The sequence below is a fragment of the Carassius auratus genome, chromosome 15 (assembly GCF_003368295.1).
Source record: "Carassius auratus strain Wakin chromosome 15, ASM336829v1, whole genome shotgun sequence".
Lineage (NCBI taxonomy): Eukaryota > Metazoa > Chordata > Actinopteri > Cypriniformes > Cyprinidae > Carassius > Carassius auratus.
The window spans coordinates 12875072-12897798 of record NC_039257.1 but is presented as its reverse complement, the minus strand read 5'-3'; the positions used below and the strand labels follow the sequence as shown (position 1 = coordinate 12897798).

The 22727-nt window shown below is 35.5% G+C and overlaps 1 protein-coding gene across 2 annotated transcripts; it reads left to right on the top strand.

The window, feature by feature from the left end:
* The first annotated feature begins 2498 nt into the window (after positions 1 to 2498).
* alcamb (activated leukocyte cell adhesion molecule b) lies at positions 2499 to 21416 on the top strand. 2 transcript variants are annotated; one of them, XM_026282481.1, is made up of 16 exons: positions 2499 to 2705; positions 13787 to 13893; positions 14183 to 14387; positions 14612 to 14676; positions 14881 to 14968; positions 15306 to 15479; positions 16018 to 16142; positions 16235 to 16364; positions 16442 to 16554; positions 16631 to 16757; positions 16912 to 17030; positions 18340 to 18469; positions 19466 to 19495; positions 19745 to 19862; positions 19995 to 20108; positions 20197 to 21416. In XM_026282481.1, the coding sequence occupies exons 1-15, from the start codon at positions 2651 to 2653 to the stop codon at positions 20086 to 20088; spliced, it is 1680 nt and encodes a 559-aa protein (XP_026138266.1). In that variant the 5' UTR covers positions 2499 to 2650; the 3' UTR covers positions 20089 to 20108; positions 20197 to 21416. The 2 variants fall into 2 exon arrangements, with proteins under 2 accessions (XP_026138266.1, XP_026138267.1); XM_026282482.1 differs by having other exon boundaries at positions 2500 to 2705; positions 19748 to 19862.
* Positions 21417 to 22727: the final 1311 nt, after the last annotated feature.

The window sequence follows — 22727 nt, the reverse complement described above, 5'->3', positions numbered from 1 at the left end:
CTTTTCAGGGCCTGTGAGGTCATTTTCATTTTCTGCAGGATGATGTAATGATCACGTACTGGTTACACCTGAATAGTGTCACAAAAACCTCAGTTTGAATATCCCTCCCTTTATAAACAAGCTCATAAACAGGGTTTTGAAGGCCTGATTTAAGTAAATAAGTAAATCAATAAATAAAGGACATCGTTTCTAAAGATTCATTATTTGAGTTCCTTTTCATTTGGGTAAAATCATCAATTTATTTAATTAATTTAATAAAAATACAATTATCAAAATTGTAAATAAAATATATAAATTAATATGCAAAAAATAAAAAAATATTTGTTCACAAAATAAATTCTTAAATAAAATCAAATAGTCTTCGCAACACTGTGCTATTAAAAGCAAATGTAAAAGACCAAGCCAGTCTTCTGTGTTCTCACTGCCAAGCACAGCTGAACTAATGAAGCATTCATGCATTTGGGTCTGGCTATTGACTGACACTGAGCAGGTCATGAAGGGCACCCACACCTCCCACAGATCTGTAGATTACGTCAGGGTCAAAGTGTCATCCTCCACTCTCGGCCCCCTCCCTCCAATGCATTCAATATAATGAGGCTCTCATTCACACTCTTTGGAACGGGCGAATGTCCTTTGAACATATTGGAGGAGAGCATCCCTCTATCTCACTTTTAATTGCAGATGATCTTATTTAAAGCTCACACATTTTTTTGCCATCTAATTGTTGTTGGTTTGTACTAATTTGAAGCAAACGCTCCTCGTCAGCTTTATTCACCCTATCTGAGGTGTCACCCATCTTTGTGATGACTGTTTCGGGCTTTGTTTGTCTAATGCAAAATTTCATGGGTTTGTTCATTTGCTTCAGGCAAATCTTTACCTTGCAGAAGTTCATGCTCGTAAACTATGCTTTTGACATCAAAATCTAACTTTAATATCAGATGAATGCATGCAATAAAAAAATTCCTATTAGTAAGGGACCTACTATATTAGTGATAAAACTAACCAGTAAAACACTTAAGGATGTTAATGAAAAAATAGTGCCCTGTTTATGAACTCTGTCTGAGCTGTCATAGGCTCTCCTTTCTCCTTTCTCTTTTCTCTGAGAGAGAATCATCATGGTTTGCCTTTGTTCTTCATGCATTCAGTCTCGTATCTATCAGGCGGGCCATTAGGAGGTGTGAGGAAGTACAATACAAACCGAATGAGATGAGGGAACACCCCACCCCGTGAGCCCACCTGCCACTGAGTTGTGTGTGTGTGTGTGTGTGTGTGTGTGTGTGTGTGTGTGGAGGGGGATGTCAAATAATTGGGGCAATAAAATGAAAAAGAGGAGAAAAACTGGCTTGGTGGCTAACAGGGAGGAAGAATAATGGAGGGAGAAAGATGCAAATGATTCAGGTCTCTTCATGTACCAGGTTCAGATTTGATAAGGCTTTGAAAGAGATTCTCTTATCTAAAGACTCTTTCATTACCAGTTTAACCTGTTTGACTCATTTTATGTTTTGCTCATGATTTGATTAATTAAACAGTACGCATATAGCTAATATTATTGGTTCAGCCTCATAGGCACACAAAACTGTGAGGTGTAAAAAGCATGTCAAGACATGTGAAGCCATTGGAAATGATGTTACACTTGTTGGTTTGTCACCTACAAAGTAATAAATAACACCTGCCTAATAAGGAATGTTCTTAGAATCTCGACTTGTTATGAACAAATGTTCAGAGTTACCTGTTCTTTAATCTTATTATAATGCAAAATTATCAAATATGATGTTCTCTTAACATCTGCATAACCATAAAATAATAAAAATAAATAAATAGATAATAAATATATATATATATAAAGAGAGAGAGAGAGAGAGAGAGAGAGAGAGAGAGAGAGAGAGTTTTAAAGACTTCAGATAAAATTAAGAAATAATTGTTTTCAGAACTTTTTGATTTCAAAACATTTCTGTTAAAAGCTGTATACTGACTGTTTCAACAAATAAAACTAATAGTAGCTACTCAGGTATTGCTTAAAAATCCTTAGACTAATGTTTTTCAGCCAATCTGTCTCCACGATTTCCATTGTTTGAGCCAATATTCAAATTTTCACAGTCAGTTTGAAGAATTGCTGGGTGTGGAAAGAAAATTGCTGTTGGATGGCAAATTACTTTTACATGTTTTAAGTCAACATTTTGGCCAATTATATTGCGAGTTTAGTGTTTGAATTAGGTTAAATAAATCTATATAATGTTGCAGCCACCTTGTTAGTTTTTCTCCCTGTAATTAGTATTTATTTTTCCAAGCTGGATTTCATATGAAATCCACGTTGTCTTCCAGGACATCCAAATCAAACATTACGAAAACGATACTGTATAGTAAAGTAGAACCGCAGAGGATCCCAGATAAGATAAGGGATGTGTCATCAAATGTTTTCTAGTAGGTTAAATTAGTTTAAGATTTAACACGGCGCAGGGGAGGGGCTTGAGAACAGACCTATAACCGCCCTGCAGGTCTACAACAGATGTAACACGTGGGGAACAACCTAAAAAGTTTGAATTTACTGACGCATGCTGCGTGCGTTGTGCTTTCCAGAACATTATCCAGCAAGGACGTGCTAACGCAAGGATATTATTTCTCTAGATTGAGAGACCCAGACTGCCGAATCATGTACCGGATCGCCCTTTTAACGTGTCTGCTCACCGTATCACTGATGAATCAAGGTAACAGAAAATTACATTTCTATTTTCTTTTTTTTATTTTATTTTAGAACGTTCGTTATTTTAGAACGTCTCTTCTGACATTTACAACGCGATAGACCAATGAAAGAACTGAGCAGTGTTACTTTTATAATCTGAGAATGATCAAACATGTTAATAAATTATATATAAATTATTTTAAACAAAAAACTCCTGCCACAGTCTCACTCGGAATTCTTTCCAAAGCCTTTAATTTGATGCTGTTATATTATTCAATCTTTATCAGGAACAAAATATAAATTAACGACGGTTTTCTCCGTATAAAAGTAACATTTATTTTTCAGAAACGCTCTCTTTGTCCCCGCCCCTTTCCTTTGACTACCTTTTCCTTGCACCTGTTTCGCTAGTGATTTTTTTTTAATTATTATTATTATTATATGTCGTACATGTTCAACCTTGATACTTTTGTTGTTAAAAGTAATTAATAATCGTTTTGAGGCTGTATCTTCATGCTTCTTTGTATATATATATTGTGTGTCTCTCTATGAGGTGATTTGAAATGCTGAGGCGATATGGTTTTCATAGCGCTTTATCGGAGCTTAAGTAGCACATTCAGGTAATGAAATAAAGGACACAAAAGCCCGTCTGGTAAACATCTGTTATTGGAAGGCACCAGCCAGTCTGTCAATGCAACTTTAAAAGAGACGCATTCACCTTTTGAGCCGGAAGACCAAAAGTATAATGATAGTGTGATGTGCTGAAAGATTGTTGGGTTTGAAGTCAAACTTAAACGTTGTTGTGATTAGTGACTGTCTTTGTCTTGTCCTCAGCTGTGAGAGACAAAGAGTGTGATTCTTTAAACCACTAGTGGACAAGTTTGATTTTATTAATTAAAATAAAAAGTAGCTTATTTAAAAATATTTAAACGTTGTATTAATGTTCAATGCAACTAGTTTACTATCGTTCTAATGAGTCAGTTTTGATGGGCTATAATGGTTATCCTGAAACATTCTTAGAAGATCACGTTGTTTAATTTATGCCTGTGTTTGTTTTCTAGATTGGCTTGAGAGCCAAACTGAGTTTACAGCTAGTAGTTTAGTGGGCATCTGTTTTTTGTTCTCTCAACACCCCTCCCCCAAAACACACCATCTGCAATGTCACACCCAGTATTACTAGTTTAGCTGGTGGGCTTCTTTCTGTTTTCTGCAAAAAACAAACAAACAAAAAAAATCACCCTTTTCCGCCTGAGAAATCTGCGCTTCAGTTGATGACCATTGTTTTGATTACAAATTTTGCCGTTAATGCTGGTCTGCATTTATTTATAGTGAGAAACTTGTCGCCATGCAACTTTTCATTTTTTGCTTTTGTTTCCCAGAAGTAATTTGCATATTGTCATTATTGTGAAATGTGCCATTGCTTGTTCCCTCCTTTATAGGAATATGCAAAAGTGACAATTTTACCCTGATTTCATAAATCTGGTTTGTAATTATGATAGGCTAATGGTATTGCTAACGGAGTAAATTTAGATTATGTAAAGAGATTTTCATTCGTGTTTTAGATATTTATTCAAAGGTGAATCATCCACTTAGATTTACATGTCTGCCCTGTTTTACCATCCAAATCTATTTTAAAGTCCCATTATAAAAGAAAGCAAATATAGCTCAACAAAAGACTGTTTGCTTAGATTAGAGGAACAGATTTGATTCATATGAGTCATCCATTCAGATATTTATTAATAGGCTTCCTTCAGTGAAAGGAATAATGTGGAAATAGAAATACTATTGTTGTCCTCTAGCTTCTCTCCTTTACCACAGAAGCACCTGTATTTCACAGTGGCCTTCATAGGAACAAGTTTATCTGTCATCAGGCAAGACAAAAGAGCAATTGTCTTCTCTAAAGAAGGGAGACACATTGTTTTACAACAGGATAGGAGTGTGTGCTTAGCAGTGGCTCTCAATAGACTTGCAGAAATGCGTCTATTGAGATGCATGAAGTCCCCCATGGCTCCCCGTAACCTCCAGTGCACTTGCTTGGCTCCACCCTGAATTTTGGGACAAAAAGTCAGGTGGTTTCGCTCTTGTTATTCGGCTTCTCCAAGACCTCCTCTGGACCCCCGCTGTCTGTATTGTTCAGCAGGTTTTCTTTAACTAATGCATTTATGATTGCGACATCTCCCACGGACTCTTCTCCATTTGTAATGAAATTCAGCTGTATACTCCCCATCGAGAAGCTGTTATCTCGTCCGACTCCTTTGCATGCCCTTCAGTTGAAAAAAAGACTTTGGGTTACCATATGAATTACTGCAGCGCATACTTCTGTTCCCATCACGCATTTCAATAGCACCAGTGAGACTGAAGTTTTCAATTGTATGTACTGCAAGAGATGTGTGTCCAACCCTGGTGAGGTTGATGATGTGACTGCATTTGATTTGCAAATACTCCTGCCTCTGTCTGCTGTCTACAACCTGAAAACTAATATTTTGAGTTTGAGTAATTTTGTTAGAGAAATTTTTTTGCAGTGCTTTGTTTTGATAGTAGCAGCTGAGAGGAAGCATCTGTACTGTATATGTTCAATTGAAGGCTCTTAATCCCACACTGTTTGCGCCGGGACTCAGGAAATGAAACCAGCCATTACAATAAAGCCGCCGCCTCACCCCCTCCTCTCCCGCCTTCTCCCCCCCTTTCTCTTTCTTTCTTTATCTTGGGTAAGGTGAGGCCAGAGGCAGAATTCTAAATCATTTTTACTCCTGCCCCCTTACTTCTGCTTGTTTCTCCATGTGCACTCCCTTAAGGCTTAACCTGAAGGATTATTGCAGTCGTATTGAGATGTTTATTTTCCATTGCACAATGGAGTTCTCTGATCAGCGGTGGTTTCAGCCACATGTTCCACACTGTTTTTGGTTGCATTTCTCACCAGTGATGTTTGCACACAGGTGCTCAATCAATTATATGGAACCAGATCTAAAAGCAATTAAACATGCTGAGTAATCAGTCAACCTCTTGTTTGATTCTTTCAAATCAAGTCAAATCAAGTTGTGATACTATTGTAAAATTCCAGAAATGTTATGAAGCACCCAGAGGAGAGCAAGCACAGGTTTTTAGAGCTGCTTCAAACAAGCAGACACGGGTGCTATGTTGAGCAGCAGAAGAATGCAGGTCAGAGTATTTTTTTTTTTAAACATTGTTGTCATAAATGTGACATTGTGGTTAAGTCACATTGTGGGTCTTATTTTATCTTCCTTAGCTGGATGCTTTGACAGTAGGTCTTCAGCAACAAGAAATACCTCAGAGTTCATACCTCACATGCAGACATCCTGTGCATTAAGTTGTTTATTTTAGTCTATAGCGGTCTCTTTAGTTTCTGACACTGGAATTTGACAGCCTTTATGGAAGCTAGACCTTCTACAAAGACTTCAAAAGAAGTTATGACAGAGGTCCTGTAGAAACACAGTAGGGTATTTCTTTATTGCATGCTATCACAGTGAAAATGGAGATTGTATGCATTGAGGTATATTCACTTGTGTTTCTGTTTGCAATGATCGCCTGGCTTTATTTTTTGGCCCTTGTGATCTGTGAGATTGCATTTTATCAGATTTGTACCAGTTTATCATCAAGTGGACCGTTTGAATGTGATTTCCTGATTATAAGTCTATTTATCAGTTAAAAAGCAGTTTGTCAAGAGCAGGAGTACTTTTGTACAGTATATCAGCGTGAGCATCAGTTGATGCCAGTAAGCCGTTAAGGTTTAAAACCATGTTTTAGTTTTCCGCCCAAATACCTCTATAAAGTCAACATGGGATGTCAACATATTTACTTGCTTATCTAAAGATTTCTGGTCTTATTGTGAATGATTTGGTGCATGTTATTCCAAAGAAAAAGTCTGTTTGCATTTTATAATATTGTATTTACTAACTTTCTTCCTTATGAAACAACTTCATATATCTGATGATGTCACAGATTGAATATATTGATCAGATTATGTGCAGTAGAAACTAATTAATCCTAAATCTGGGCGAATTCTGACTAATCCCAAACCAGAGCAGAATCTGATAAATATTTATCAGAGAAGAATAGGATTAATCCAAAATCTGATTTGAATCTGATAAATCTTTAATCAGAGCAGAATCTGATTAATAGTGAATCTAAGATTAATATAATAAATCTCGAGTCAGATTTTTTTTTTTAATTACTGATTAACATGGCAGATAACAGCAGCTCTTTTTTTTTTTTTTTTTTTTTTTTTTTTACACCAATATATTACTACTTACAGAACTCAGGTGATTTTTCAAACTTTTGGTAGGCCAGTTTCAATTCTCATATCTGGTACACTGGCTTTGTCTTGTCCTCACTCAATTTAAAGTGCAACACAGCTGAGGTCTTCAGCATTTTTGTCTTCTCTTCCAGATGAACTGAATCATGACGTTCACCGATAGTGGAAAAGCGTTCAGCCCAAATGGTTCTCTTTGCTTAACCGTTCCATTCAGTCAGCATGTATATGGTTTAATGGTTTGGAATGCAATACAAATGTGTCAGTCATTGCCTTGGTAATTCAGGTGTAAAAGAAACAGCGGTATGGACAATGATCAGTTATTCCTGATTTTGGGACTCCATTGAAAAATGTAAAATTGAATGCCAACCCACCGAATGAAAATTCGAATAATTGAATATTCTGATCCAGCCCTTATCTGAGCAAATTCTGATCAATCCTAAATCAGTGCAGAATCGGATTCCAAAAGTAAAGCAGGTTACAATTTGCACTGAATTTAAAAACAAACATCTTCCAGTTCAAAAGTCAGTTGTTTAATGACCCCCACTATAACGTGACACGTGATAACTCGTGCTTATAGTAAAAAAGGCTGGTGCTTTGATTGTGTTTCATTGGAAATGTTTCCTTTTCACCGCACTTCGGTCTCTTTCCCATAATCCTTTGACGACATAACTTTGAAGTTGGCTTTAAAAAAGGAGAATAAACTTATCTTTGGTTTTCTTTCTTTTGTGGGAAGTTTGATGTCATCTGCTTTGAGCTGGCAAGCCTGCACAAGTCACAGTGAAACACAACCGCACCTGTCCCAGATGTCTGTGCTCTCTGTCAACATGAGAGCCAGACCTGGTGGCTTAATTAGGGTATTGTGGCTTCCAGTTCTCGAGAATGCGGGTCAAAGTTATACGTTGTGGATGTGAACGTGGATGACTTTCATCTAAACTGAAAAAAATAAATAAAAATACTGCTCTTTCTGGTTGTCCATCAACAAATACCATAATTCCATTCAAGTAATGGTTTAAAATGTCCCTTTTATTAAGTTCATTCAAAGTCTACAGCATATAAATTGCATTTAAGCTCTATTTTTCAGGTAGATTTCTGCAGATGTAGGCCCCTAGGCTGTAGGGATCATGAAGCAGGAGATGGTTAAAAGCCCTTGTGACCTTTTTTACAGACCTGGCCAGTCCCTGAACTAACAACTGGAATGTGAAACAGATCTGCTCTTTTGTATCACAGTGGAGAGAGAGAGGAAAAAAAGAGAGAACCGGCTCATTAGTAGTGACATACTATCATGTCAGAGATTTTTAAACCCGACATAATTCATGAGAGTTAATCACTCCGATAGAAAAGGCCTTGAGCTCGTACTCCCTAAGTTCGGTCTATTTTTTGTTTCGCTTCCTGCAGATGGGAGTTAACCATTGCATGGCACACACCCTCCAGCCGTGCTTTCTGAAATCAATATTTGCTCTGCTTTTGTTTACACAGCCAAAGGTGGTCTGTATACAGGGCTGAATTGTTATGGGCCCTCTAACAACGTGGGAGGCGGCCCTTTCAGAGCCCAGCCCAGAGAAAGAGCTTATTTAACTCAATACAAGCTTGCTGACCTCTGTGTTTTGGCACCAAATTTGATTGGTATCTCAGTGGGTGCAAGCAAACGCTGGTGCTATGAGCACAAGGGGCCCAACAGGATCCTGTGGAATGCAAATGCCTGGAGCCCCGAGGCATCTGGGAGCAGGGAGACTGGTTTTGGTAGAGATAAAGGCACTGTCTCTGTCTATGAGCCACCTCACTGACTCGTAAAATGCTTTGAGAATATATGTTCAACAGAACGACTTTGATGTTAGGAATGTTGTTAATCAAAGGCCACACAAGGTTTTTGAGTCTAATTGCTTGAACATAAATTGGAAAGATCCAAAGTCAGGACTCTTTGACTGCCACAACGTGCTCATTAGTTTTAGATTTGAAAGTGTCTGTTCATTTTACACAGTGTATCATGCATATCTAACTACGTTTATGCCTTGGTTAACTGATAACCTGGATTAACTTAAGGACTTGGTGCAACAGATGTGACCTATATTTCATAATTGTTACCAGGTTGTAAGTCAACAATGTGACACTTTCTTATTTGTGCCGTCTATAATTTATTCAAAAATACACGAATGCAGTTCACATACATAAGCATGTTTTAATATAATATCTAAATTAAAATTAATTAAAACATTTTTTGGGGGCATAAAGTTAAAAGGTTTTGATGTCGTACTTTGTTGTTTTCAGAACTTTTTTGGAGAAAAATTAAACTGATTACTGAATTAAGTATTATTTATTTAAAATATTATTTAAAGTCATGTGATCTAACCAATATGCAGAATTGAGGAGAGAAAAAAAAAAAACAAGAAATCATATCAGATAATTGACCTTTCTTATGAGAAGCTAAGGTTAATTCTTTCTGATTGTAAATTAATATAATATTTTAAAAGTAAAAAAAAAACAGTAAAAATAATTGTGCCTTAACATGTATTCAAGAACGTTGTTAAATTGTTTTTTTTTACTTGATGATTACATCACATGACATTTTGGATTTTTTTTTTTTTTGGAAAGCAACACAAAAACAAAAAATATATTTTTAAGAACTTTGCATTATTTAAAATATTTTTCCTTTTCTTTATTATTATTATAGGCATTTAGTTTCTGCAGCAGCAGCAGAATGAACAGTCTGTCATAACCTTCAGCTAGTAAATTGATTTTGGGGTTAATGGACCTCCACGGATGCTGCTTGACTGTATGTTGTTAATAGTTCTCTATTTAGTTTAATAGCTGCTCACGAATAGGGGGTCGTCTGTGAATCTTCTGGGTCAGTATTGAATCTGCTATGATCTGCTGTCAGACACAGACATTCTTTAAGGTCCCCAGGAGCCCCTGCAATCAAATACATAATTTAGAACTTAATGATTTCTGAGTGCACTTATCACTTATGAGTCCAACCTGCTTGCTGAGTTTTGTTTTGAGAGCAATTTCAGGCCCATCATAGACTTAATTTATGGCATTTTCAAGGAAGCCTAATGGCGCTTGCATGTTGGAGTGAGTAAAGGAGGACATTTGGTGTAATAAAGCAGGCTCCAAATCAATTCCTGGGATGTCTCTGTTTCCGGGATATTCACCATGATGGTGGACTGTCCTTATCGGACACAGTCACTTGCCCTACTCATCCTCAGGTTAATGGTTTGCGAACATCCTCTCAGCATGTGAGAGACGTTTTGAAGCAATTCACCCATTTTACTCTTTTGAGCCTTCTGTGGCCTTAAGTTTGTCTGCTAAAAAAGTAAGTTATTGAATGATAATGTAAGGTTCATAAGTCTGAAGTAGTGGTCGACTATGTGTGTTTTTGACTGCCGATATCTTGGAAAGCAGGGGGGCTGATAGCCGATATAATGCCGATGTGATTTATTTTATTTTTTTTACATTTATTATTCACAGTTTAAAAGAGTTCAATTCACACGGACCGACCGTCACACAGAAAACACGTGATCATGCTATACACATACACACTTCACAAGATCTCACAGCTGGATTCGAATAAGTTCGCAACGTTTGTGAAATGAAATGTTCATTAGTCATTCAAAAATTTGTTTAAATTATATAAATGCGTATTTGCTTAATGTTGAAGGCAATCAAGAAAGTATTATAATGTTTGCTTTTCTATTACTAATAGGACTAACATAAAAGCAGTCTTTATAATACTTTCTGTATACATTAATTCCTTTGTTTAAACGTTCTATCTGATTATTAGACAGACGTTGACGACAAAATAAAAGTCCCGCCTCGAACACATCGGCCAAGCAGAAAAATGTATCAGCTATTAACCCAAATATCGGCCGATATATCGGTCAACCACTAGTCTGAATCCACTATTAAATTAGTTGCACTTTAATTATATTTTTTCTCATCATAAATTTTACACGTTTAGCTATATTGTTTTATTATTATTTAATAGATTTTTTCCTTAAATTATATTTTCAGCGGAACAATCTCAATTTCAGTTTGTTTTTACATTATCAAAGCCCTAAGACTTTTACAGGTTTAAATTAGATTTTAATTTTTCTATTGTCAGTATTGTGGTCTCAGCCCAACAAAAGACCATCAGCACTGTTTCACTACAGAGCACTGAACTCAAGAGTGTGAAAACAATTGAAAGCTCTGTAGTCCATATGCTTTCAGCAAACGATCTGGTAGCTCGCCGCAGGGCAGGCTGTAGGACGTGATGTTTCCCATCAAGAGTTTCCAGTAAAGAGTTTTAACAGGTGCCTGAAGAAGCTTCTGCAGCAGCACCTGTTCAGGAAACAGAGAGAAGATTCATGAGGGGGTTGGGAGGGCAGTGTCATTTGTTTATTTCACCTGGTGCTGGTTTGGAAGCTCTGAGGGCTCTCTGACACCCGATCCTTTTCTCTTTTAGTATGTCAGCCAGCATCCGTTTGCTTTTTTTGCTACTACTAATGCTCCAGTATCACCAGCAAGACAACATGTTATAAATCATGTGAGAAACAGACAGCTGCTAAACAGAAATCTTATGGGGTAGATCCTCCAGTTGGGTCCAGATATATTCTATTAAATTAAGGAATAATATACAGCCAGTTGGTCACAAAATTATTGTTCAGAAGGCTCTAGTTATATTCTGAAGGTGTTTATTTTTGGTGTTAATGGTCACATATGGTACATTTTTCTCTCCAAATATGGCTACTTGCCAAATAAAAAAAATATATAAATGGAATTTTTTTTTTCTCAATTTATTTTGTGGTTCAAGTGTTACCACTATAGCTGCAGAAATTTTAGTGCAAAATATTTCAAACTGATCTGTCTACTAAATGAAGGTTGTTATTGTGAATGCTTCATCTGTCTTTTTATTATTATTATTTTTTTATATTATTTAGTTTTCCCTATAATTTTTATAATAATGATCAATGTTGTTAGCATGTATGTTAACTTCGAAAATAACAGTCCGGGTGATGTGAAGTAGATTAGTAGTATATCAGTTATTATTCTTTTGAGCTTGTATGTTTTCCTTTTTGTAAATGTGTGAGTTCAGTTTTATGACAGGTAAAGGGCTATTAGTAGGACCACGTGTCACTGAACAATGAGACAGAAATTTATCTTAGCATAATAATGAAGCTAATACCTGTGTGAGCTTTGGCTATAAGCACATTACGTTCTCTCCCAGTGGGCTCATCTGACCCTTAATAACACTGTACACTGAGAAGTGTTTTTAGAATTCATTTTGTTTTTCTGGACACGAGATAGATTACCTATAAAGAAAGAAGTTGCTACAGATTAATTTGGGTTTTACAAACAAACTATAAAAGAGAAATTAAACTGTTGTACTCTGCAGTAATGATAAAAAAAATCTGAGAAGTGAAATCACTCAACTAAAACTGAAATAAAATTAAAGAAAGCTAGTATTAATTTAAAAAAAAAAAGAAATTGCTAAAACTTAAAATGAATCCTGAAAATATAACGGCTACTTCAAAATATGATTAAATACTGTAATAGTATATTAAAAGTAAAATAACTTTTTGGAGATAGTTTATGCAAACAAAATGCTAGAGTGAAACTGAATAAACAAGCTTTCCATTGATGCATGGTTTGTTAGTATAGGACACTATTTGGCCGAGATACAACTATTTCAAAATCTGGAATCTGAGGGTGCAAAAAAATCTAAATATTGAGAAAATCGCCTTTAAAGTTGTCCAAATGAGGTTCTTGGCAATGCATATTACTAATTAAAAATTAAGTTTTGATATGTTTACAGTATGAAATTAAAAAATGTATTTTGAAGAACATGATTTTTATTTAATATCCTTTTGTTTTTGGGCATAAAAGAAAAAAATATATAATTTTGACCCATACAATGTTTTTTTTTGGCCTTTGTTACAAATTTACCCCAGTGACTTAAGACTGGTTTTGTGGTCCAGGGTCACTAATAATCACTTTTAGCAGTGCCAACTAATTCTTTTTTCCCCATTAAACCACAGATTCCTGGTTTTAAATCAGAAATGAGTTGGTTCAGTCAAGCAATAATGTTTTTTTTTTATATACGTTTTCGTGGAATTTTATCAAAAGTCTGTGGTTTTTGTCTCCGTCTTATCTTGCACTACTATTTTCAGTTGACAGTTATCCGTTCCAACTGTTGACGTTCTTTCTCAGAAGTACAGTTGTGAAACAACAACCAGTTTAACTGGCTTCGGTGTTTGTCTAGAAATTGGATTCAGAGCCTTTTTCCAATTTTAAAATATTTAGTTTCAGGTGAAGCTCACTTCAAATTTATGTGTAATAAAAAACCAAATGAATCATGATTGAAATCATGAAAGTAGCTTTGGCATCAAAAATTAGAATTTGTACCTTTTTTAGTTTTTTTTTTTTTTCTCCCTGAATGCACCTATTAGAAATTTAGATTTTAAAGAATGAAAGTTTTTAAGCTTCATTACCTGTCTGTATCATTAAATTGTATCACAAATACTATATTTCTTTTAGTACTGTATTTAGTGACTGTTTGTCAGTGAAGTACAGACCCTGTGAGTGAGTGCTTTGAAAATTTGATTATCAAATCAGCCAGGCAGAATTGATGATTCAAATAATATTAAAATATTGAGGGTCAGAATAAAAAGCTTCTCCAAACACCCTCTCAAGTTTCAATCAAAAAATGTAAATGCAAAAATCAAACCTATAAAAATATGACAATGTGAGTGTACATGTTTACTTCATGCCTTGTCTTCTTACTATGTATCTTATGTTAACTTTACAGGATGTTTTCACAAACACATTGTATTAACATGTCTTTTTATTGTGCGTTTTAGTGAGTGGTTTGGAAACGGTCACCGGCAAGTATGGAGACATCGTTGAAATCCCATGCAACAACGGCCGTGTCGTGGAAACGGAAGTCACATTTGTTAAATGGAAATATGTAAGTTTGAGATTCGCTAATTTTGTCATTTTGAAGTCACAGTGTGTCATTTTTCCAGATTCTTAAAAACAAATAGCAACTATTTCCAAACAGGTTTCCCTAATACTACTGCCACTTCACCTACTGCTATTGTTCAGACAAACTACTCCAATTCCTAGCTACATTTATTCTGTTGGCTAAACCGTCCTGCAAGCACTAAAGAACCACAGTGTTTACACCTAAACAGGAATGTCAGCGTATGAATGGTGTACTTGTACCATTCTCTATCAAACATTTTTTTGCTCACTAGGACAAAGATGGCAACATCTTGGTGAAACATCGGGATCAGAATGCCACTGTTTCCAGCGACGTGAACTACAAGGAGAGAGTCGGTATCAAAAAAGATTTCAGCCTCTTCATCACACAAGTGTCCATGGCCGATCAGAGAACCTTCACCTGCATGGTGGTGGGGACTGCAGACATTTTAGAGTATCCTGTTCAACTGGCTGTTTACAGTGAGTATCATACACCGTAGCACTGACCAGAAATCCAGAATGCTTTAATATTTCTAAAGACAATAATTCTAATAACTGTACTTAAACGGTAAAGTATTTTTTAATTGCTTTGACACAATCTGTATTGTTAAAAGCACAACCTACAGATGACTGGACTAGACTTAAAATGATATATTGGATGCTTTTATGAACTACTGTCCAACAAATGTTACTTTTGTTTGCAGAGGTTCCATCACAACCTCAGATTACAAACCTGACGACTGTGATGGCAATCGGCAAATTAACTACGGTAGGTTGTGTAATCAAGTCCACAGATTACAAAATAGTTTATGGTTTATATATCACAAGCACTATAAACTCAGTTAGAACACAAATATATCAACTTATTACAATCTGAACTATATATGATATAAAATGATTAATTCTTTAATATTTGCATTAATAACCAATTTTCTTGTTCGTAACTGTAGTGTTTTGATTTTTGTCTCATCAGTTGGCGCAGTGTCGTTCTGAAGGTGCCAATCCAGCTGCTAACATCACATGGTTCAAGAATAAAACTCCTCTTATGACTGACGGAGCAGGTAGAGTAAAATACGGCGGAAATGAGTTATTCACTCAAATATTTGCCAAAATTTACACAATTATCACTTCATTCGAAACCTATATGGCACAAAAAGGAGAACATTTGAAGACTATTTTCAATGCTCTTTTCCATGCAAAAACAATAAATGGTAATGACACTTTTAAACTTTCAAAAAGATGAAAAACACCATATTAATATCATAAAACTGGTATAGAACTTGCTCCAATGAGAGAAGAAAGTCATATGGGTTTGCAACATGAGAGTTAGTTTCAAATGATCAAAGAGTACTATATTTTGTTTGTCTTTTATTAATGTGTGTCTTTTTTTTCTTACAGCCATTAAAATCACCACAAATGTGGTTGTTGATAAAGAGACAGGACTGTCCACGACATCTTCTACCCTGGAGTACACAGCAGTGAAGGGAGACATTGACGCCAAGTTCACCTGTCAGGTTCAACACATCAAGTCTGCTAACGTGGATTCCTCACCTCTTGTCTTCACTGTGAACTGTAAGTTCTTCTTATACTGCCATACAAAGTTTTGCCTATTATTATTCCTATATGGTCCATTTTAGCAAGTTTTTAATCTTAATGCTGCTACATTTTCTTCCATAATTCAGTCCAAACAGTGTCGTTGAGCGCAAATGCATTCAAAACTGAAGTGGTTAATTGTCTAATGTTGAGCATAATTCACAGGACTATTCAGAATAACTCGCTTTCCATCTGAAGTAGCAATGAGAAAGAGGCCTTGTCAGAATCAAATGGCTCGTTGAATTTCGTCCAGATAAGATATGTAATTTGGCCTTGCTGGAGCAGGGCGTTTAGATGCTGAATGGGGTTTTGTCTTGCCTCTGGCTGTTATAGTGAAGGTACTAGCCCCACTGCCAACTCTCGAAAGCATTTCTCACCACTAGAGCACTCTCAAAGCCTCAACTCTTGAGCTGAAGGGCCTCTTGTGGCTCATCAGGAGCTTTGCTGAAGTGCTCTTATCTGCATGGGCTCTGGTAGGGCTTGCCCTCCTTGCTTTAAACATACCCTCTCTTCACAGACCCTACCGAGAAGGTCAATCTCCAAGTGGTGTCCCAGGGTCCTTTTAAGGAAGGAGACAACGTGACCCTCAAATGCACAGCAGATGGGAACCCTCCACCTTCTAGCTACAACTTCTACATCAATGTAAGTCTGCTCTGCAACTCTCCATTCCTTTAGCATAAGTCAGAAAATCGAAGGCTGCTTTTCTACTTAAACCACCTTTTTTATATCTGTAGGGAGAGAAAAAGACCGTGAACTCCAACACGTACACCTTGACCAACGTCACTCGGGAGAACACTGGAGAATACAAATGCTCACTAGTGGACCATGAGGATATTGTATCTTCTGTAGCCATCACAGTTGAATGTAAGGAAATACTTCTGCTGCAGTCTGTTGTTTGACCTCTTTTGGATTGACTAACATCTCTTTTTCTTTCCTCAAAGATCTTGATGTGGCCTTAAGTAGCACTGGGAAAATTGTTAAGAAACTTGGTGAGAGCCTTGAGATGACTGTAGATGTTAAAGCTTCAGGAACAACAGAAGTTTCTTGGAAGAAGGTAGAAAATGCCTCAAAAACAAAATAAATGCCTTTTGTTAATTTTTGGTTATTTAAATGCTGAAACTCTCTTTTAGGGCAATGCCAAGCTGAATAGCCTGCCCAAGTTTGACAACTTGATGTACTCGGACTCTGGCGTGTATGAGTGTGTTGCTTCTATGGCTGACCTCAAGAAAACTCTTACATTTGAATTGGTAGTTGAAGGTAAGTTTGCAGTGCTCTTCGTATTTGATTTTAATTAAAGTTTAACTGTTTTTACGATTGAACACAGTCCAAAAAGACCAAACCACTGTAAATCAGAAAAATGCCTTTGGAAAAGGTTTAGTTTTGATGGCTGATTGCAGAAGTGTTTTTGCAGGTTCTCCAGTCATTAAGAACCTGATCAAGGAGCGCGGTTTGGGCATGACCAAGGTCCTGAAATGTGTGGCTGAAGGCTTTCCAAAACCCACAGTACAGTGGAGTGTCAACGGCTCAAATGTAAGTCGAAATGATCGTGCACGTCATTCTTATGAAGATTTTTCAGTGCCTGTTTTTTAATGTTTTATATGCTCATCAATGCTATATTTATTTGATTAAAAAAAGGAATTATGTGGAATATAATTTTACAATTTAAAATAACCATTTTCTGTTTTGAAATGTAAAAAAAACTAAATTTTCTTAATTTTAAAACGTCATTCCCCAGTGTCATTTTTTTCAGAAATCACTCTCAAGTATGGTGATTCAGTGCTCAAGAAACTTTTCTTATCAATGTTGAAAACAGTTGTGATACTTCATATTTTTTGTAGAAACTGACATAATTTTGTCATTTTCACTTTTGAGTAAAAGTGATGCAACCCCCCCCCCCCCAAAATAAATAAATACCAACCACACACTTTTGAACACTAGTGTTTCTTTTGGTTGGTTTTCAAATGAATTTTTAACCAATTTTTGATATTTTGATTTATATATTATAATTAAAAAAAAAAAATATATATATATATATATATATATGTGTGTGTGTATATATGTGTGTGTGTGTGTGTGTATGTATGTGTATATATATATATATATATATATATATATATATATATATATATATATATATATATATATATATATATATATATAAAATCTAATTCAATAGTTAATTCTAATTAACACAATTAAATGTTTTAGAATTGGTCAGATCACCTAATAAAATGCTAAATGTTTTTCAGTTAATATCACAAGGGGACAAGGAAAAATATAATTTTTTTTTTTTTAATGGAGTGATGCTGAGATGAAGGTAGTAAAAGAACCTGAAAGGGTAAAACTCTTTTATATCGAACAAGCCAGCAGCACATTTGAGCTGATAAAGATGTTCTCACAGCGACAACATGCATGTAGGTCGTTAAACAAAGCAGTTCTAGTACCCATTATCATGAAGCACTAGGATGAGGTCACTATTCAAACACATAAGATGACTAGTGTGCCTGAGTGGGTGTGTACAGAGGAAGCTATTACAAATGATGAGGCTTTTACATACTTCGTGTATCATGTGGCTTTGTATTGGTACAAATTGAGCTGTCAGTGCAACTCGTCAGATGTCAGAAGTGCATTACCTCATTGCCTGTGTCTCTTTGTCTAAGCACATGTCTCCTGAAAGAGACTCTACTTGTGCACATAGCAATAGCGCTCTCTAGTGGTGCTTATGATCTTTTACAAAAACGCTTGTATTCAGTCAGCATATACCACATTATAATAGCCATGAATACAGTAATGTTTAAGTGTGATGTCATTTATTGGATGTCACATGCTGTAATTGCAGGATGAGAGTGTTTCTGAGCCTGGCAAAGTCACATACAGCCTCACTATCGCTCCAAACGACAATCTCACTGTGTCCTGCACGGTCTCTAATGTCTTGGGCTCTGACATTAAGAGCATTAACGTGTCCTCACGTAAGTGTAACCTCTTTCCACTCTCTTATCTGACTTCTGAACCCTTATGCATCACAGGATTTCTCTGTAAAGTTGTTTAGAAGCTAATAACAAAATCATTAAGACAAAACTTTTAAAGAACTAAATGTTTGCAGTTGCAAATGTGCTTAGCATCTGAAAAGATGAATTTATTAAATTCAAGTCCATCCCACAAAAATCATGTTTATTTGTTTTAAACTTTACTTTTCATCAAAACTAATCATGCTAACACTTCACAATAAGGTCATGTTAGTTCATGCATTAACTAAAATTACTCATTGTTTTTTAACAGTATTTACTCTTGTTTATGATTGTTAAAATACTGTTCATTGTTAATGTTAGCAACACACATTTAGTACATGTAAAATAATAATAAAAACTACTTTTTAAATAATTTTAGAATTTGTAATGTTAAAAGTAGTAATGTTAAAATTAATTTTAAGATTAATAAATGCTTTTTTTATTGCTATTTCATGTTAACTGTTAAACGAATTCTAAATTGTTAGTATAATAACTATAATAATACAGTAGCTTTTATGTGTTGGCCTTTAAATGTAATTAACTTTTTTTCTAAGAAATAATTATAAGTTTTGTCTTAAGTGATTTGGTTGATGTTAACTTTTAAAAACTCTTGTATCTTTATCTGAGCTCCCCTTTCCTTCTCTTGTTCTGTTCTGTTTGTCGGGATGCTGGTCTGTTCTCTGACTAACACATGCTTTCACTCTACATGACTGAAATCTTTCAGCTAACCCGGGACAAACGTGTTTCATTATAAAACCAAGCACGACTGTAAGCCTCTGGATTCCTGTATTTACATGCATTGCTGTTTCATATAGGGGTTATTTGAGAGAAAGTAAAAATGAACATGCAAATGCATATACATGTATATAATTTCTCCAGTTCTGTATGCAATGGGCTTTTCATTCCATGAGAATTTAAAGCAAATGGAACTTAATGTAATTTTATATCTGATTACAGTTGTTGAGGACGTGAAAATGGACAAACAAGGTAAGACTCTTGAGTTGTTATCTACGATCAGGTCTGGTCTTTGCACAGGAAGAGAGCATATGCCAAAACTCAGTGCCTTTTTATTCATCAATTTAATGAATGCTTTTTGAGTGTACACTAAAAAACACTCAAAGAAAGTGGCTGAGATGCCCAGCATCCTGACAAAGGATAGGCCCTGAGGGTCTCATTTGCTTTTGTTTAGTTTATTGAATGGTTTATGTTCTGAATGTTGTATCTGTGTTTCTCAAGCAGATCAGAAGGATGAGTACAGTGACCAGACGGTAATGGCTGTTGGCATCGTTGTTGGTCTGATGCTGGCGGTTCTGGCGATAGGGGTGGCCTACTGGCTGTATATGAAGAAATTCAGGTACTACTTAATATCCACTTCTCGTGAAACAGTGAAGTGAAGCATTCATCACGTTTTGCACATTTGCGCTGTGCTTATGCAATTCGGATTTGTTCAAAGTGGAATATTATGTAACCCTTAATCTGGATGTAGGGAAGGATCCTGGAAAACTGGAGAAAAGGAGGATGGATCTGCGGAAGAGAGTAAGAAGCTGGAGGAGAATCAAAGCCAAAAAGCTGATGTGTAATATCAAAGGAGCCGATCAGGGTGAGTCAAGATTTCTGAAACTAGCTTAATTCTTGTGAATAGTGTTTTTATATTTATTATGTACTGTCTGTATCTTGTCTTTCCTTAGGATTCATTTGAATGCAATCCCTTTTTCCACAAGAGAAGGAGTGAAAAATTGGAAAAATCTGTGAAAAAAAAAAAAATAATAATCAGAAGCTGTAATGGAGGACCCGAGTAGCTGTGTCAGTTACATCTCCACCATCTCCGTCTGTAACGTGTCTGTGCCTCCCCTATGCTGGGGATTTAATGAATAATGTAAAGTATGTGAATCTTTCGCATTGAGGATCAAGCCTGTTCAAAACCCTTTGTCTGTAAAGTGTTTGGATTTCATGTTTGAAGCCCTACTGTGTTTTGTTTTATTTTTACGTCCCAGCCATTTAGTTGATGCAAATTTGTGTTTGCAGTTTCACACGGTAGACACACTGAGGCCTTTAGTATCTGTATGGGACTTTCCCTTTAGAATTACATGTAGTACCTAATCTGTGGCATGATATGAAGCATGATAGTCACTCTAATACTGAGCACTTGGCTAGTTTTCAGGTTTTAACAAGTCTGTAAGCAAAATTTCATCCCCGTATTATACTTGTTGGGATTTTGAAGACCATTATTTACCAATATTTAGATTTTATATGCAGTTTAATAAAGACTATGACCTACAATTTGAAGTTAAAATATCTAAACCGTATAACCGACATAATGTGTAATTTCTGAATTAAGAAATTAATGCAGGGACCAATGCTTGTTTAATGAAAACCATGCCCTTTGCTTGGATCGTTTACCATTTAAACCATTTAAAATTTGGTTGCCTTTTTTCAGGAAAGTGAAAAGCAGCTCTCAATGTATACTGACACTCACTCATTTCTCAGATTATCGCCCGCTTCTGTATGTTCTTTGATGTTTCATTGTTTCGCCGCAGGATTGTATGTGATCTGGTTTAAGCATTGCTTGTAAATATGGTATACAATTTCTTTTTATTGTTTTAATGTTCTATTTATATTGTTGAGGCTTAGCTTAAATGCCAGTGTTTTGACATTACGTTAGCTAGTTTTAGTACATTTTCCTGAAAATATACCTCTTGCTGTTGAACGGTTTGGTACAATTGATGGTGTTTACTTGCAGCTTTCAGTTTAATGCATCGTGGTTGCTGCATCTCCACACTTGAGTGCATATTACCTGCATTTCATCCACTGTCAAGACCAAAGAGGTTGAATGTGGTCGTGCAAGTATTGTACATACTGACCATTGTTTTGTACTCTTTGTTCAAATAAAACGTACATTTTTAGGAAAGAGTTGGGTTTTTTTTTTTTTTTTCTCACAGTTATGCTGTAATTTTACAATGTTTAAAAAGTTGCTTATGCTCATGAAAAGCTGTATTTATTTGATCAAGAATGCGGTAAAAAGATAAGAATATTGTGAAATGTATGGTTTTCTATTTTATTTTCAAATATTATTTATTCTTGCCATGCAAAGCTGATTTTTCAACATCATTAGTCCAGTCTTCAGTGTCACATGATCCTTTAGAAATCATTCCAATCTGATTTGATCTCTTATTATCCATTTTGAACAGAATTTTTTTGCTGTTTTACGTTCAGATTTACCTTGATACATTTTTTTTCTTCTGATTTTTAAGATGAAATGAAAGTTAAAAAAAAACAGCATTTATTGGAAAACAAAAATGTTTTGTAACATAAATGTCTTTATTGTAAGTTTTGATTCAATATTTATCCGGTAATTTCACAACTGCAATTTTTACAGCATTAGGTTATGGCTGCTCAGCTGTCACACATCACATCAACATTTCCCAAAGCAAGTCACTAACTTTAAAAAGGTCTCAGACAAGGTACTTTAAAAGTAAAATGACAATAAAAATATAATTGATAGAGATTGTAAAAATTGGCCAATAGAAAATATTTAAAATCAGTAAAGGTTTTTAATGTCAAAGCATTCATGATTGTATTCATCCACAAATGTAGATGTCTTTGGAAAAATTACAAGTAGTGAAAGTACTAATTATTAAAATATGAGTAAATTCCCTGCCTAAATGTATTGTACAGTGTTACAAAATTCATACGTCCTCTTTAAAAATAAAGAAAAAATTGGCTATTTGGTTGAAGTAATCGAAATGATTGGGAAGCTAGAAAGAACTGTCCCATACCTTCAGGAACAGACACATCCCATAATAATGCTCCCAAAAGCATCGGAGATAATCCAAACTTCTGAAAAGTTAAGGTATTTTGACATTGTCGTAAGGATGATTTGATGGCTCACAGTAAACAAGCTGGTAAAGTTCACCGTAAACGGTACTGTATCAAATATAAATGTTAGCATGATAGGAATGTACTCCAATAGTTAGCACATATTAAGTCTCCTGGCTACAGCTGTTTTTATTCCTCAGATGTTGCTGTCCATGGTGCTGCAATGGCCAACTCCAGATTCACATACTGAAACTGTTATACAGGTTTGATAAAAACTAAATCAACATTAATATTACATTATTATCACAATCAAGCACATTTTGTCAGATAATCACATGGCTGTAAAAAATGATAAGCCTAACCAATGGTAAATAAGCACACAACAAATCACATTAACCCTAGA